General features: G+C 33.1%; 1 protein-coding gene across 2 annotated transcripts in view; it reads right to left on the bottom strand.

Annotated features, from left to right (window-relative positions):
• The window catches only part of Lrrc7 (leucine rich repeat containing 7), a 429867-nt gene that overhangs the window by 232366 nt on the left and 177915 nt on the right, over positions 1-19586 (bottom strand). For both annotated transcript variants that reach the window (XM_027949501.3, XM_071618746.1), the window contains exon 6: positions 18000-18056. In XM_027949501.3, the coding sequence (XP_027805302.2) occupies positions 18000-18056 (57 nt within the window). The remainder of the gene's footprint in view (positions 1-17999; positions 18057-19586) is intronic.

The raw sequence follows: 19586 nt of genomic DNA, 5'->3' as shown, positions 1-19586 counted from the left end.
CAGTTACCACAGACAGATGCTAACCGACACTCTCAATTTTCTAAATTGACATGTTGACACAAGGTCATAGTAAGTTGTGCCCAGTGAACATTAAGAATGCCATTTACTGAATTTATCTAAAGGCATCATCTATGACTATTATCCAGAAAAATGTCAACACTATTTGAAGATGAGTATTCAACAGTGGATTATAATGCAAAAATTCATAAAATGTTGATGGTAATTGAAATAATTAAATGGAAGTTCTTTTTAACTTTTCTATTTAAAAATGCTCTGTGTAGAGTCCAGGCATGGTGGCTCATGCCTGTAATCCAAGTGGTTTAGGAGGCTGAGGCAAGAGGATCCTGAGTTCAAGGCCAGCCTCAGCAATTTATCGAGTCAATAAGCAACTCAGTGAGACCCTGTCTCTAATAAAATACAAAATAGGGCTAGGGATGTGGTTCATTGGTTAAGTGCCCCTGAGTCCAATCCCTGGTAGCCCTCCCTCCCCCACAAAAAAAGCTCTGTGTATATATAACATTAACATATAGCTTTTATAAATTTATAAATGTGACTTGTCATATATACCTTTATAGTATTTTTATAATTTTTAAAAATTTTAGGTACTTTTGGGTGTCTCTTCCTCCTTTCTCTCTAATCAGTAACATGTTTCTCTCCCTGACCTCAGCCCCATGTGACTCCAATACATACCGAGTACATATCCTACCATATTTTTGGATGGCTTTATAATCACATACAAATACACACAAATACAGGAAGTTGTGGAATTATTTGTTTTACAAAAATAAATTATAATACACACCCTTTTTGAGTCTGCTTTCTCTCCTTTGAAAATAACTTGTAGAAATGATTATATTTATAGTTTTCTTGTATCTCTGTACCATTATTTATACAGCCTTCATTCTATTAATGCATTTTTCTAAGTCTTTCCCCACCAATCACTCCAAACAATACTACAGTAAACCTTGTTATAAGTTAAGTTATACACTTGATAATTGCTTTTGTATATGGCATATGCCCAGCCCATCTCATTTAAATGGATCACCAATTGTACAAATTCATTTGTTAAATAATTCACCTTTTGTCACTGATTTAAAATGCCAATCTCATTTTAAATTCTTCTGAATGCTAAGATCCATATTTGAATTTTAATTTTGTTTCACTCAGTTTTTATTTTATGGCAATATTTATTTAATAAGAATACAGACTTATATGTTCTGATAATTGACAAGGCAAGTCTTCTGTCATTAATAGTTTCAGTTACAAATTCTTGTCTGTTATTGAACATTCATTTTTTTTCTGCCATATTATAATTAAGATTATTTTACCCAATGAAAAGCCTTTGGAATCCTAAGGGGAGTTGAGTTAAATGAATAAGTTAAATGAACTTCCTTAATTAGTAAAAAGGAAAAAGAAAACACTTTTAGAACACCAAATTTTATATAAGATGATGTCTTTCCATTTTTTCCAGACTTTATTTTATATCCTTCATCAAGAATTAATACTTGTTAATAAGCATCGTGTCCTCCTTCTTAAATATATTCCTAAATATTACTTAGTGTTTGTCACTCTAGTGGAATAAAATATTTATATTAGGTTCTTTTATCAGTGATTATTTTTCTAGAGTGGAAAAAACTATTGATATTCATCTATTTATTTTATCTTCAACCATCTTACAAATTAATCCTTATTAATTTTAGTTGTATACCAGGGCTCAGGTTTGCTAAGCGGGCATAGTATGATCATATGGTTAACAAAGAATATAAATATTATTGTCAGTTATTAATACTCAGATTATAAGTCAGACAGATCTGTCTTTAAATCCCTAGTCTAGCTTTAAGAAATGTGTAATATTGGGGCTGGGGATGCAGCTCAGGGGTACAGTGCTTGCCTAGTTGTGTGAAGGCTTGGGTTCAATGCTCAGCACTGCAAATAAAAAGAGATACTGGGGAAGTTTCCCAACCTGCTGAAGTCCTATTTCCATCCTTATAAAATGGGAACTGATAATGGTACCTACAATATAGTGATAACATGTGAATTAAAGGTTGATTAAAAAAATACAAAGTACTTTATTTCAATGTCTGACAAGTAGAAAACTATAAAATGATGACATAAAAATAACCCACACAACAATATGAAAGCTGACTTTTGCCAAATAAAATCCAACAACAAATAATAATAATGTATTTCACCTAGTGTATTTTCTAAAGTTTAAAAAACAATTAAAAAAGGAGAAAAAAGAAAAACCTTAAATCTCTATATGCATAAAGAAAGAAAAATAAAAGAGAAATAGAATGGTCAATTAAATTTTGTTGCTTGTGGGAACTATTGGAAAATACAGAATTGAGCTCACTGGTTGGCTGTACTAGAAATGAATATAATTAGTATAAATTAGTTCAATTTAACTTATTAATAAAGGAAGATTAATATAATTTCTCAAAATATTTACAGATATTACTGAAATATAAATTGAGTTGGTTCTCCAGAAAAGTGTTTTGTTGGTTTTAAAATGGGTCTAAATAAACTATTTTTATTTGTCAGTTTAAAGAAACTTTGTTCTACTATTTTGAATTCCTAAATCCATTCTCAACTTTGTTAGCTCTTTTAGGTCCTTTTTTTTTTTTTTTGATGGCAGTGTTCTGGGAATTAACCTCAGGGGCATTTAGCCACTGAGCCACATCCCCTTCCCTATTTTTTATTAGAGACAGGGTTTCACTGAGTTGCTTAGTGCCTCACTTTTGCTGAGGCTGGCTTTGAACTCGCCATCCTCCTGCTCAGCCTCCTGAGCCTCTGGGATTATAGATGTGTGCTACCACTCCTGGCATCACTTTGTTATCTCTTAACAAAAGCATTGCATTTAGAGAAAGGTTGGCTTTTAAATTTTTATCATTTAGCTAAGAAAACTTCCCCAAAAGTGATTAATTTAAACTTGTCCAAAGAAAGAAACTTAAGAAACATCAGAGCCTATTAACCCTAATTGCCACAAGAACAAAATAAAAGAGAATAAAAATTATTGGCTCAACTTGTAATAAAGGCCTTTACTAATTGACAAGGGAAGACAAAATACTCAAATTAGCTGTTTATCAATAGCATATTGGAGTTAAGGATCATAACTGAATATAATTACAGTTTTGACATTGCATATATGATAATCTACTATACAGGTAGGTGATGCACTATTGAATAAACATTAGAAATCACAGAGTGCATATGTTGTCACAAACTAACAAGTCCTTACATGTGTTTTCATTTTAGCTGCTGGAAATATTCAAAACCTTCCATTCAAATACATTTTTTTTTTTTAGTATATGGGTTGTATATGAAGTAGTGGATTTGGTTTTGGATCACCAGGCAAATATTTTGGATGTTGGGTGAGCAATGGAGCTTACTTCTGTTTTTAAAGAGTGGAACTCATTTTTTTCAATAGTTACCTGGGACTGAGTAAACATTATACTTTATTCTATTGCTGTCAATTTCTCTTTTCAAATCTGTCAATATTTGTTTTATATACTTACCCATATAGGATGTGTGTGTTTATGATAGTTATATCTACCTTTAAATTGACTCATGCTATCATGTAATGAACTTGGCTGTTTCTAGAGATATGTTAGGCATTGAGTAGGTTACTAAGATAATTAGGACTTAACAAACAATTCCTTGAGAACTAGAGGTCAGATAACTTATAAATTCATAATGATACTTGTGCTATGGACATTTAGTGCAAATGTCTATAACTCGTGGTTGTGGGCAAGAAGGGTGATTCTACCAGCAGTGCTCTGGCCTCTGAGGCAGTTGTTATGTGGATTCTAATTTGTAATTGCCATTTGAAGTAAGGCAGGCAAAGCAGGACAGAATTGGTAAACTTTGAACCCTGAGGCCCTACCAAAACTTCCAACTGAAAGGATGAGAGAGAAAAGAGAGAAGAGAACATCAACAGAGACAACTAGCATGATTATAGTGGTAAACCTGGGTGGCACTTCTCTCTGAACTTGTTTGTGTTGAATGAGAACTACTATAGTATTTGACTCTCTCTGAAAAGCTTCTCTTATCATCTTTTCTTCCCCTTTTGGGACAAACATAACAATCCCATCTATCACGCATCAACCATGCACAAGGCACTATTGGGTGTAATATATAAATATTACATTAAATGAAGTTTAGCAAGACTAATGACTTGCTCTGAGGCATGAGTGTAATAAGAGATGAAGGAGACTTAAAATCATGTTCACTCCAATGAAAACCCACACCCCCTCCACTGAGCCATGATGCTTCTGCTATCGGCAAGGAACTGCATGTTGAACTGAGGAAAAAGAATCTAGATTTTATTTTGTTAATGGTACAATTTGTGATTTTCTAAAATGCTAGTATATTTTGGAAATTTTTATTAGATCTTAGTAGACTACTTTTTTTATTTTGCTATTAAGCTGTTGGAGCAGTGCATCTAACAGCTGTTTTTTTTTCCCCAAAGCAACACTTATTTTTTATTATATAGCTTTCAAGTAATAACTTCATTTTGTATGAAATTATAAAGATATCTAGATTCCTATTGCATCAAGTCACTTCTAGAAAATTGGTTTAAAAATAGTTTGTGGTACACCAAAAAATTCATATTCCTGTTTCATCATCCTGTTCAGTAATCCCAGAGGGAAAAATCAGTGTGCATTTCTGTTTGAAGCTACAAAAGGAAAAATGTAACAGAAAACAATAGGAGAAAATTTAGGGAGGCTAGTTATCCTTATTTCAATCATATACAAGCATCTCAACTTAAAAATAGACCAAATTTAAGGCAGAACTACGCTGATTTAATATTTAGTATTTGTTTTTTGGGTAAGAATGGGAATAATAAACATAATCTGCATTTTTTTTTAGACTGGGGATTGAACTCAGGGGCATTCAACCACTGAGCCACAACTCGAGCCCTATTTTGTATTTTATTTAGAAACAATGTCTCACTGAGTTGCTTAGTGCCTCGCTTTTGCTGAGGCTGGCTTTGAACTCACCATCCTCCTGTCTCAGCCTCCTGAGCTGCTAGAATTTTAAGAGTGTGCCACTGCACTGGGCCATATTCTGAATTTAATGGAATTTTATATCACCTATCCAAAATCTTATAAATGGAATGTCTACTAGATTTTAGGAGGTAAATTTTGCATCTTGAATGTTACTCATCATGTTTGATTAAAAATTAAAAATACTATAACATTACTGAATTTTTACTACTACTAGGAAGAATTTTGGGTTTCTCATTGCTATTATACAAGTAAATAGCTATGCACTAGTATAAACAATTGAGTTCATATTTTCCATTCATGTTTTCCCAGAGTTTGCATGATTTCAGTTCCACCTTTATCTTAGATTATCCTTTTTTACCATGTTTCTTCAATATCAGTGGAATAAAAGGAAGGGGGTTAAGGGTGAGAGATTAGGCCCAGGAAAAGGGAAGAAGAGTGGAATGAATCTGGCCTAATTTTCCCCGTGGACACATATTAATGTACCTCAGTGAATCTCACCATTATGTATAAGCACAAGACACCAGTTACAAAATATATAAGCAATCAGTGCCCTAAATCACTAGAACAGAGGGAAAAGAATGAGGGATATGACTAAAAAGTACCAATCAAAAATTAATAAAAACTATGTTTCTTCTATGACAGCCCCCAAACATTTTTTAAATATATAGATATTTTTAGTTGTCAATGGACCTTTATTTTATTTATTTATATGCAGTGCTGAGAATTGAACCTAGTGCCTCACACATCCTAGGCAAGCACTCTACCACTGAGCCACTACCCCAGCCCCCCGCCCCCAACTTTTTTTAAATGCAATTTTTTTTTTCTGGAAGGAATTATATCCAAAAAGTAAAGAAACTAAAGGTGTTTAATTTCTTACTAGAAACGTAGTGAAATTTCATTAAATTATGGCTTATTTTACAATTATAAATCAAATAATGGCTTCTTATATACAACAGTGGAGTAAAGTATTTATCATTATTAGTTATTTGTTCCTTTCCACCATATCTGTCTTTTCAGGGGGATAGTTGCATTTGGGTATTAGGGATAACTTGAAGATTTTGTAAAAATTTCCAAGAACTATGCATTTAAACTGTTTTAGAAACTTTGGCAAAAGATGTCAATAGCAAGTTGCAGTTGCATTATGGATATTCTGATACAGAGTGCTTTAAATGGTTTGCTTCCCAAGCAATAACATTTGGCAATTTAGAAGAGGCCATATTGCTTCACAATGCAGTGTGCCTTCTTTATCATTTCCTTCTTTAGAACACATTTTCATTTTACATAATGTTATGGAAATTCATTCTATCTAAAATAAACTATAATAGATTTTTTTATAAGGAAACATAATCTAAGAACATATCCAGGGTTGATATTCATTTTTTAAATTAAAATTGATTATATATTCAATTAACTAATTTTAATAAGCAAAGCCCACGTAGAAGGCTAGTTTAAGCCACACTATTGCATTGCCAACATCTTTTATAAACAAAAGATACCAGTAACAATTTGAATGTGTAGTGTAGTCTCTCCAAGGCTGGTGGATGGCTGAAGGTCTACTAGTGAAATGGGAAAACAGATAAACCACGTACACTAAGCTTGAGTTGTTAATTTGTTAATAATCAATAGCCAGCCATAGTGGACAGATTATTTAGTGAAACAGTATCACAGAACTTAACTTCCTGTTGATTTGAGGTCCTTAAAAATCTAGCAAGTATTTACCAGGTGTCTATCAAGTGTGTGGCATTGTTCTAGGCACTGAAGTATTTCTTTCACAGTACACTGCCTAACTTCATTTAGCAAGTGTTCTTAGAGCCCCCTCCTTGGGCCTCACTTTGCTACCAATATGAAGATAAATGAATAAGAGTTTTTCCCTTTAAAAGTTTACTGTCTTCTTGGGGATACACGCATAGACCACAAATTCACAGGGCGATAAATGCTTTTATAGAAAAATGTGCAAGATGTTATGGAACAAAGAGTAAATAATAATTAACTGTGCCTGAAGTGTCAGGAAAACACTTCATATTATATAGAGAGTGACATTTGAATTGCACTTTAAAGATTCAGGGTAGATCAAAAGGGAGAGAAGGGCAAACAAAGCATTTCTTTTTGATGCTTCCATATCCTCAGGTTCCTCTGTCTCCCATCTTATTTTTTGTAGTCCTGAATCCCAGTCACTGTCCTGCAAACAACCTGTTTGATTATTCCTTGCTCCCATCTCTGGCTCACCTGGCAAAACACAGCAGGCTGCTCCTACATTTGTAAAACGTCTGACTTTCTTTTTTTTTTTTTTTAAGAGAGAGAGAATTTTTAATATTTATTTTTTTAGTTTTCGGCGGACACGACATCTTTGTTTGTATGTGGTGCTGAGGATCGAACCCGGGCGACACGCATGCCAGGCGAGCGCGCTACCGCTTGAGCCACATCCCCAGCCCCATCTGACTTTCTTGAAGACTGCCAAACTCTCCTGACTGGACTTCCTTCAGTAACCTTCAATCTCAAGTGGATAGTCAACACTGCCTGATGGTTTCGTGATACCATCCTAGTAGCTTCACATTCCCCACTTAGAAGAGGGCTTGCTTCATACTTTCTCTCACAGTCTTTAAATGTCTAATATTTCTATTTACTGGCAGGCAATGACTCTTTTTCAGGATTCATAGAAAAATCCGAGCAATTAGTTGAGAATATCCTTATCTTTCCAGTCCCAGGATGCCGATATTTCTGTTTGAGGATCCTTGGCCTCTTCCTCCATTTGCGCTCTATATTCCATTCCCTCACCTCATCAAGCATTTATTCTTGTAATTATTTCCCTTCTCTCCTGAATCATTAATTCCTCTTTCTATTGGATCATACCTACTAGTATGCAAAGTATGCTTTACTATAATCCATCTTTGAAAATTATTTCTACAACATTATGTCTCTGTCCAGTTGCTGACACCTTTTCACCATTGCATTCTGCAGCTAAACTTGAGGAAATTGTCTGTGCTTGTCTCCTTTTGCTAATCCATATTCTCTCCCCAGCCAGTGAAATGAGTCTACACATAATGCACTACTGAAATAGCTCTTATCAAGCTCTGATCGATGATCTATATCTTGCTAGCATCAAAACTCACTTTTCTTTGCTCATCTTACTTGACTTTTCAGTAAATTTGGTACAATTGACTCCTTTATCTTGCTTTTTTTTCTAGACCTGTGTGGCACTACTTCCATTTGTCTTTTTTTTTTTTTGTTAAGTCTCTGATTGCTCACTCTTAAGATCCTTTATAGAATCATCTTCTATACTTAAACTGTAAGTATTAAAGTGGTCTAGGCTTAATTCTGGGTCCTCATCTTTTTTCTATTTGTATTCTCTCTCTTGGTAACTTCAGTGTGTGTATCATAATTTTAAATATCATCTATATCATGATGAGTTTTACATTCATTTTCCCATCTTACTGAGCAGATAATTTATGTGTTCAACTGCCTACACTTGATTGTTTAATAGGCATCTCAAACTTTCCATTACCAATCTCATCTCAAATTTCTGATTCCCCTCCATCTGCTCCTCTTCAAATTTTCTCTACGTTAGGAAATTGTGTCATCATCCATCTAATTAGTCAAACTCAATATTTGGGAATGCTCCCAGATTCCTAGTATTCTTTTTTCTTCCATCAGAATGATGTCCATTGGCAAGGCTCCAACTCCAAAATGGCTCACTCTCAAATCTTCTCTCGTACCATCTCCACAACTCCAACACTAGACAAAGTGACCATAGTTTTAATCTTCAGTTGCAATCATCTCCTAATTGGTGTCCCTCTTTCAATTTTGCTCACCTAAAAATCCCTTTTCCTGAGAGCAGCTATCCTGATTTTTTGTACTGTTTAGATCAAATCATAGTTCTTCCTTGCTGAAGCCTCAGTGGCTTCCCATTGCAGTCAGAATGTAATCCCCATTTCCAGATATGGCTCACCAGGTACTTTATAATTGCTCCTCTTGCCTCTCCTACTGCATCTTATACTCTTTCATCCCATGCTCACCATATTCCAACTACTTTAGTTTTTCTGTAGATACATCAAGCTCGTGTCATCTAAAGCATCGTAAGTGCTTGACTCTAGAAATTCTTTTTGGTTGTTGATTTTGTTCTTTCTCTAGAACTTCATCATTATCATTTTTAAGTCTAGATTCAAGCTCTATCTCTTCACAAATGTCTTTCCTGACCAGCCTAGTCATATCAGAAACAAAAACATCCACCAATCTCCTTCTCAGCCCTCAAAAACCAAAACTCTGTATATTATCCTGTTCACTTTATAGCAGTTACTTAAATCACTTGCTTATCTGTCTATGTTATATTGTCTGTCTCCTTCCGTTGCATTTGGAAGTCATTGTAGAGAGTATATCTACATGGTCCACTGCTATATTCTCTAGAACCTAGAATAGTGTCTAACACACATGATCAATTAAGCCTATTTTTAATTGAACTGTTCATTTTATGAAGAAAGATATTTTTAGGGTGTGTAAAGAGGTACAAAAATAAAAAAAAACATTTTCAGAAAATTCAGTGGAAAACGGCAGGAGGGAAGGCAGAGAGTCAAATTATAAGGGTCTTGAATGCCGGGTTTACAGTTTTAGATGTTATTGTATGAGCAATAGGAAATTAGAGATTTTTCATTTTATGTTCTCTCTTAAATAGACCTTTTAGGTATCAGACATTTTAAAAAATGATTTTGTATAAATATATTTTAAAATCTTTATCCACTTAAATGAATGTAATAATGTAAGAGATGTCCTTTTATGATTATATGTAATATGAGAAATGCTATTTGGTTTTCTTTTGGAAATTGCATGAAACATTTAAGCAAAATGCAATTTTTGCTTTTAGAGATATGTTTAACTTAGAAATGTTTCATTATAGCTGGAGGAGTCAATAAATAGCCTCAATAACATTTTAATGTAAGTAAAACACAAAATAATTCATTTATCTAAAATCCCCATGAACATTTCCTCAATAGAGAGTGCAATTCTTACTTTTTAACCAACCCACATAGCATAATATATTCTATGCCATCTTTTCAGATTGAACATTAAACAGCTAATGCTTGATAACTGTCATAGCCTTTAAATCTGATTAATTTTATTTCTAATTTTGCTCATAAAATTATAGAGCATTCATTTTATAACTAGGAAATATCACTATTATGTAGTAAATATGAAGAGAAGTCCTATTAAATTTATGAATAAAGTTTAAATTTAAAGAGAAAGTAATAGAATTACAATGTAGTTAGGTGAAGGTTCTGGGTCCTTTTGAGTATAAATGATGTAAAACTAAACATAGTGGAGAAGTGATTTGACAGGTAAGAAATCATAGTGTTGAAAAGCCATAAAAGAATAAGTTAAAATCTCATGTTAACAAAAGGAAATATAAAATATGCATACAAAGAAATTAAAATCATGAAATTAATATCTTAGGTGAATTTTTATTTTAAATATTGCTCAGGCCATTGGATCTTAAATGTCACAGAAACTGTGAAGAACTATAGCAATTTAGAAATATTCCCCTTGCATCTGTTCAGCAGAAAATCAAGCTTTTTAAAGATGTGTTTTGCATACTGAAGGACCTGAAATAACCCTGACTTGAGTAGAGAGGAAAACGGAGAAAAGAAGTGGAAAATCTATGCAGAGTTGGATACATTTCACCTCTTTCAGCACTTCTTATTGAACCAAATACCAATGATAGGTAGTTGTTTGTTGTATATTCATGAAGAGTGCTTTTTAAAAATAAAAATCAAAGCTTGGGTGGTAGGGAAATCTCAAAAAAAAAATGCTATAATAACATATGTTTGTTAAATTCAGTTTTTTTTTCCTTCTAATTACAGAAGAGCCCAAGTGAAAATCAATGCACTGATACCTGGGGAGTGTCCACTGTTGCTGAGCCTGTAACTCAGATGGGAGACTCAAAATCTGTAACTCAGAAGGGAGGGTACATTGTGCAGCAATTGCTTATTTGGCAGTTGGATGATGGAATTAGAGCCTTAGATAATATATTCAAGACAAAAAAAATTCACAGAATTAAGCTTATTAGATTTCTGAATAAGACTATAATCAGATAAAAATTTCAGTGGAAACTTTGCCCTGAACAAATTCTAGCATAATTTCTAAGCTACCAACCAAAATATAGAACTTGTGGTTAATTTCATGACAAAAGTGATGGGAAAATCATAGGATGATTTAGGGTTTTTCAGACAATAAAGGGAAGTTCCCGAGAAAGATGCTGAGAGATACAAAGCTGCATTGTGTACTGGTTGTGGCAGAGATCCTGTGGGATGGTGAAAATATTGGGAGATAAGAAAGCAAGAATTGTTGACTGTGAACCAAAGATGGGTCTTCATGTGTCAGTTTTTTGAATACTGTGAGCAGTCATTGTGAATTTTTAAATCGACCTGTTTCATGGTATGTTTTAGTAAGTGAGCTCTGACAGCAAAAAGGAGGATGGATTCTAATGAGAGGCCAGAGGGGGGAAGAATTGTCCAAGGCAAAGGCAAGTATTCATAGGAAACTCAAGTAGGGTGATACCAGTGAGAAGGAAAGAGCGCTCAGACGTGACTTAAGGGTCAGAGACTAGCTGGTAGTAGGAAAGAAAAAATGGATCGATATCTCTTATTTCTGTGGTAAGCTGATTGGTGCTGTCATTGGGATATACGTAGGAAGAGTCCCAGAGGTTTGGCTTTGTTTTGTAGTGGGGTGGTGGGCAGAAGACAGGGACAAGGAGGATTTAGGTTTTGACATATGGTGCATATTCCAATTGAGACTTGGATATTGGAATGTGGAAATGGAATTGGGGTTGAAAGCTCAGGCTGGATGTAAGTGTTGGCAATTCATCAGCACAGAGGCAGCACCTGAGACTTCAGGAGCAGATCTGTGAACTAGTATATTTTGTATATTTTTCTGGCCTGAGACAACGAGACAAAAGTCAGTATTCGTATGATGTTCAAAATGAGCCTTTAGTAAAGATGGTGAGTTTATACAGAGGTTATAAAGGGGCAATTATTCACCTTAGGTTTTTTGAATGTGCAAATCTGTAATGAATAAGTTTGTAAAAGTACATGAAGACACAAATATTGGTTATGGGCCCTTCCTGATACTACTTGAATGTTGCTGTTCAGTTTTACAATGTTTGTACTATCTAGGTTCAACTTATCCAAAGGAATTACCAATTGTAAAATGAAAACATAAATCTTTAAGATTTAATTATTAAATATAGTTAAACTTTTTATATAGTTTATTGAGGATTAGAGACAATTATCTGTGTGAGTTCTCATTAAATACTGCTAGAAAAATAAGAAAACAGTTAGTGTCATATACTATTAAGATTTTTATTAGGAAAAAAACCTAAAAAATACCACCCCCCTTTTGATAAAGAGACTTTTAAGAAGTAAAATAAAAATATACAATTCATGCCAGTTTTTGAACACACACAAATTTTCAAAGTGACAGTATATAGCTATTTTGTTTAATTTTTTTCCTGGCTCTAAATGATAACAAGATATTTTCATCAACTATTACCCAAAATATATTTTGCAACTTCAAACAGTTAATGACACACAGTACACTTAAAATAAGATCACAGAGGTTCATAGAAAGTAAATAGCTCAAAAAGTCAGTCACAAGGGCCGGAGTACAAATCCAGGTTTGGCACGAAATCATACACCGGCTCAAGGACATTATGGCTCTTCTCTGATGAGAAAGGACCAAGAGTACAGGCTAATTGTTCTTTGAGAGCCGAAGCCTTGAGATCTCATGAAACGGAAGCCGTAGCTTTCAACCTCACCATTACAACAGGCAGCAGTTTTCATCTTTTGGTAAATGTAATCATCCGGGATCAAAGAAGCTATTGATTAAAGACTCTGAAAAGAGCGATTTGTTATCACAGTGTTATTTGGCTTTTGTGCCCTCCGCCCCTCCTCCCCTCACTGGACTTATATCTGAGCTAACCATAATGTTCTCAATTTTATGATGAAAGTAGAAGGTTAAGAAGAAGTATAATTAGCTCACAGGACAGACAGCTCATAATCTTTCCTTTGTGACTCTATGGAAAGTATAATTTGATAGTTTAGAAGAGATTCTAATAATTACATCATTGTAAAGCATTATACTTTTAAATGTAGATGTCATAATATTGCTCATTTACTTGAAGTGAAAAATAAAGCATCAAGTTAGAAGGTATGGTGAAAATAACTAATTCCATGCACAGTTCTATAAACCCAGAGAGCACTAATATGGTCACCCTTGATTAGTTAGGTTGTTGTATTGTCAGTTTGATAAGCACAACCCAGAATGGGATAGTGCTATTAGTTCAGCAAAAATACCATGACTTGTAACTTTATACACATTGGTCAAAGCACAAGGTAATATAATTGTAAAAACACATATTATGCATTGCAGTTACAATACAGAATTACAAAATCAGAGTGAATAGCAACATTGAAAAGTCATTCAGTGAGCTGTGCCTGATAATGAAATTTTTGTTACAATAGCAGTAAGGAACCTATTGATATATTTCATTGAAATAACTAGAAATAGTACTATAATGCCAAATAAGATAAATTCATTCCTAGGACACTGAAGTGAGAGCAGAAAATGAGTCATATCTGTCCAGTTAATAATCCATATTAATTTATGAACTTTACTTAATTATATTGATAATGATAACTAATAATAAAATAGATAAAAAAATTTTGTTAGAAATTATAAAATTACACAAAAGTTCAAAATATTATAGAAGTTATTCTTTGAAGAATGACTTTGAGAATAAATTTTTAAGCTGGTACCACATCATTTTCCAATATCGCAATGTGTGTTTCCTAAAAATAAACACATTCTCCTATGCATCCAAAATACAACCATCCAAATCAGGAAGTTAACAGTAAGACATTGCCTCCGTCTAATCCTCAGACCCACCAAAGTTCTGTCAGCTGGCCAAGGATTCCTAGGTGTTCACAAATTGGAAAGTTTCTGAATCTATTTTCAGGGGGAATGTCACTTAATAAGAGAAATGATGCCTAAGAAATAAAATCGTATAAATAATAAACACATCATTTAGTAGGTATCTACATTGTTTAGTAGTTTCAAATTATCATTTATGATTGTACTTGGGAAAATGTCCCTTAAATTATTCCATAGTGATTTTTTACTAGGAAACTCCAGAACTTCATTGATAATAAAATGTAGTCCTATTAACAACTCAAAAGACAATTTCTTCAAATTTTCTTTAAATTATTTATTACTAAGGAAAGTTCAAGATTTCATTAGATAATAATAAAATATAATCCTATTAACAATCCAAAGGAAAATTTGCTCAACAAAATCTTCTCTTCTTGAGTGACTATATTAGTAACAGAATGTTAAAATGATCCCTTTTACAAAAAAGGCAAATATTTTACTTCTACGTGAAAATATAAATATGAAAGTTAACAATGGACCATGAAAATATTGGAAAGAGAATGGAATTTCAAAATTAACATTTTTTCAGAGTCTATAGCTTTATTTTAGATTCTCATAATGGTCCTTGACCCCAAAGACGTTGCCACTGCCTCTGACTTCTCGCTCCACTTTGTATTGTCTTTTTTATAACCCCAAATGTTTCTTATCTATCAAAGTCATTGGATTTTTTTTTTTCCATTTTAGATATGTTCATCGGGCTTTACTCCATTTACTGATATGGGCCAAGTAACCTTGCTGGAGCATATTTTAAACATTCCTCTTAGTGTTTTATAATAGCAGACTGAAATATGCTTCACTCCTTGGTACATTACAGGTGGGAAAATATGAACATTAATATTAACCTAATCTTTGTATCTCTTTCTTCATATTACTTCATATTTTCACAACTCTAACTTGTGCATTTACATAATACATGTTAGTTCGAGTTGAAACAAAGTTAGTTATAGCCTTAATAAATAGTTATAGCCCTATTTTAACTTCAAGATAATAGAAAAATTCTTCTCACAAATGTGGAATGGTTTTATTGAAAGATAAATCTACCACCATTACTAACCATTTATATGATTTTTTGTTAATTTTGTGGAAATTGTTCCTAGATTTTAATTTTAAAAATCATTCTTAGTTCTTCACTCTTGTCTCAACTTAATGTGTCTCATTCTAATAAATAAGCAAGTAAATATGTTACAATGCTTTTGGATTTCCTTTAACATTATAAATATTGTTTTATTAATTTCAAGTTATTTTCTTCCCTTATCACGAATTAAATACTGTCTAAATTGGAAGAGAGAGAGAGGAAGAAGGAGGAAAAAGAGGAGGAGAAGGAGGAAGAGAGGAGGAGGAGGAAGAGGAGGAGGAGGGGGAGGAGGAGAAGGAGGAGGTTGTTTAAAATTCAAATGTCAGTATGGACCATTGAGACCCTCCAATCACTTGTCCTTATTTGATTTCATTATATTCACCAAAGACTCATTTGATATATTCCATTTCCCATACACTTTTCCAAGGAGTAAAATAATTAAGTGACACAAACTATCCAGGTCACACGAACACTTTCATTGTGAATCAATTCATCAGCACTTTGCTCAGTTTACTGAGTGCCTACAATGTTCCCAGCACTGCAGATTCAGCAGTGACAACACAGAAAATAAGTCTCTTTTTAATGGAGCTGATATTTTTCTGAGTAGGTAATCTCCAAATAAACAAAGAGTCAGCATAATTCAGAGAATAATAAATATTGTGAAGAAAATCAAATGGAATAGTGAAATGGTATAAAGACTGAGGACACAATTTTATATGACATGATTGGGGAAGGCCTCTGAGGAGGCAACCTCTAAAGAAAAACATGAATCCTAAGGAGAACTACCATGAAGAGAACTCTAGATAGAGAAGCAACCATTGTAAAGGCTTTATAATGGGAACAAATTCGTTTTTTGTTTGTTTGTTTTTTTCAGGAGGAACATCAGCACAACTGAAGAGTTCTGGTAAAGAGGAAATACTGTGCTAAGATGAAAATTCATCATGAACTTGACTTATGAGTCCTCTTTGTATATCTGATATATCTGGTGTACTGCCCAAATTGAATTTCCAGACCAGAGACATAAGCACCAGACATGGTAGGAACTTCTACAATGGCCCCAACCAACCCCGCCTCCAGGAATTCACATTCATGCAATTCTGCACACTATGCCAGATCTAATCTCTGGACAAACAACATATGGCAGAAGTCATGGTGTGTCACTTCTGAGATCAGGCTCTGTCTTGGATTCTCTTTCTGTTGTCATCTGCTCTGGGAGAAACAAGATCCCAAACTGAGAATAGCCCTATAGAAAAGTCCATGGGCAAAGCCCAGAACTAAAGCCTCTACCCTATGATAACTGAAAAACACATGTGCCAAACAATGCTTGAGTGAGATTCGAAGCAAATTAGATGATAGAATCACAGCTGGACTGTAAGATTGTGAGACAGTATTATCTACATCCAGCCTCTCCCAGATTCCTTGACCCTGAGATATTCTTACACAAAGACCAATGAAGGATATTTTAAAAAATATTTATTAAAAATATCTGACAACTTATGCCAGGTTTATTTTATATTTGAAATCAAGGCCTTTTCTTGAGAGCAGTGTAGACTCTCCTCCATACTCAGTATTTTATCCTTCAACTAAATGTATATATTTAGTTGAAAAGAACAAATGTTCCTTCATTTTGGTTTAGCTTCCACTTAGCCATGTTTCCATTTTAAATTTCCTCCTTTTAGGTTGTTTATCTCTGGCATTTTTCACAATAATGCAAAACTAACATATCTTCCAACCCGGGTAAAGTGTCTTGAATTAGACCCAGGCATGATGCTCTGCCTTAGAAAATTGCATTACTCAAAAGTGCCAGGTATTGAGATACAGAGCAGTTTCCTCCTCTCTGTGCCTTCTTCTTATGGAGGAATGCACAGATGCATCCTCTACATATATATTTAAATGAATTCCATATCATTTTCAAAAGTTTTCATAATTAAGTGACTATTTTGCAAGAACTAAATTTTCATAAATCATATCATGCTCTGAACTTGAAGATGCGTTATTGAAATATTGATTTTTAGAAACAATGAAATTCAGTATAGTTTGCTTAGGGGAAAAAATAAGATGGTTTTGGTTCAGCAGAGGAATGTGTCTAAGTCCCGTTGAAAAGAAAATCAATCACTATTCTTAAGATTTTTCTGTAATTCTAAAAGAAGGTAATAATAGCAATATAGTACCTATTCTAATCATAACATATGTCATATTTATTTATCATAAATAATTTTTGATTTTCAAAAATAATTATGACTATACAACACAAAATTCTATTGTTAGACATGAATAAAGGAAAGCAAGGTGAAACAATACATTTTATTAAATTAAACACTGTGTTAGATACTGGATACTAGTTCTCACTTTAATATCCTGTATAGTTACATAAAACAAATTTTAAATACACTAGTAAAAAGGAAAAAATTTCAAGAATATATAACTTTTTCATTTTTGCTAAAACACTTTAGATTTCTTAAGAAATTTTCAACTTTTTTCTAAAAATTTCTGGCATAGTCTTGATTTAAAAAATGAAAAATATCACAACTCATAAATTAACTTGCAGAAGTAAGCATTCTTTTAAATTAAACCTTGTGAAACTGTCATTTTTCAGATATAAAAATGACAGTTTCATAGGTTTTAGTGCAATAATTTTTTGGCTAGTGTTTTTTTTTTTTTGCCATGAGAACCTTAAATGGACTCTTCCCATCTTTACTTGTAATGATAACATTTTATAAGACACTATACATTCTTATTTAATATAAATCTCATACAGTAGTACTGTACAGGAAGAATAAAAATATTCATACTTTCTCCTTCTTACCAAGGAAAGGAAGAAAAAAGCAGACAAGGAAGAATTTGTAGAATAATGGTAAAACAACCTAAATAAAAACAAGTAGCTATTTTCCCTTGTAGCCCAAAATCACAATTCAAAATTTAGAAAATACACAGTAACTTACTTTGGTAGAGTTTTCAAGTGATTTTCTCTTAGCTCCAAGATTCGCAATTTGACAAGCCTATAGAAAAAAAAATTGTTTTTACTCTTTCAGAATAAAAAGTTACTATAATGGAACATCAGTTATTATTATTATTATGCAAATAGCTATGTTGAAATATTTTTTACTATGGTTCCAGATTTTGAACAGATATGTAAATTGATGATGAATAAGATCACATCAACATTGGTCAATGGCAAATCACTTTTCTAAAAGTAAAGATATTCCAAAGATATCTTTGAATCCCAGTGTTCTAAATTTCTAATGTTTTATAAAAACATACTGAGTGTTATATTTAATCTCATGAATTGAAGAGAGATTTGAATACATACTAAATACTAGGTGCTGTATTCACTGGAATATAGCAATTCATTTCCCCACGAGACCATAAATGGACTTGAAAAGAAAATGACATAGATCAAAAATAATAAGCAAAAACAAAACAAAACAAAACAAATAAACAAACCAACAACTTGGGTTTTGCAGTAAAACAGATCTGAGCAAAGTTACAGTTTTTCATATTCCGCCTCTGTGACATTGCAAATTAATTAATGCCTTCTGAGTTCAGTTTCTTCATCTACAAGTGTGTGATAATAGTATCAAATTCATGGGGTTTAAAACATTAAATGATATAATACATGCGAAGCATAATTCCTAGTAGAGGTTTTAAAAATATTAATAATTGCTTATTTCATTAATTACACAATGGAAAGATGAGAAAATGCTATAGCATACCATATTTTACTGATGCTAAGGTACACATTTTAACATTTCCAGAGGGGCATTCATTTCAAAATCTGTGTTGTCAACCCCTAAGACAATGCTGGGGTTGGAGAAATCATGTGAAGAGGCTGAGAGGTGTTCATAGCTCCTGTTGCTGGGGTGATGGTTGTGATTAGGAATGCATCTTGCTTGTTAAGGTCTGCAGTCTGGAACACACTATTACTATTCATGTTCATACTGAGCTTAAAGGGTACTCGATGGGTTTACTTTGAAACAGGTATTAATTGAATTCTCTTAATTCTTTCTACTCTAGGAATATTTCACTATTTGAACTATTTCACAGATATCAACCTGTATTTATTATACTTTTAGGTACTCTTTTTTAGGTCTCTTTTCCTTTCCCTGTTTGTCTTGCCTCCTATTAAGTTTCTAATTTAATTTTAGTTGCACAAATCAATCTCAAAATGGAATATAGTAATGCAGTTTGTCAGATAATAGGTATATCACCAATAAAAATGTTTCTTACACATTTATGTACTTCAAATCTTTTAGACAATTACACTAGTATGATGATATTATGGGACTGATTTTGGCTTTTAGGAGTGCAGAATATTAGGTTTTAAAAGGGAACTTAAGCTTCCTTTTGTTAAACTACTCAGATAATTTTATTTATTTTTAATTGTTTTTAAATGTTGATGGACCTTTATTTTATTCATTTATTTACTTGTGGTGCTGAGGCTTGAACCCAGTGCCTTATATATGCTAGACAAGTGCTCTACCACTGAGCCATAACTCCAGCCCCATACTCAGATGATTTTTAAAAACTTT

Source organism: Marmota flaviventris, chromosome 10 (genome assembly GCF_047511675.1).
Source record: "Marmota flaviventris isolate mMarFla1 chromosome 10, mMarFla1.hap1, whole genome shotgun sequence".
NCBI classification, from domain to species: domain Eukaryota; kingdom Metazoa; phylum Chordata; class Mammalia; order Rodentia; family Sciuridae; genus Marmota; species Marmota flaviventris.
The sequence above is the reverse complement of the archived record's forward strand: the minus strand, read 5'-3'. Positions and strand labels throughout refer to the sequence as shown.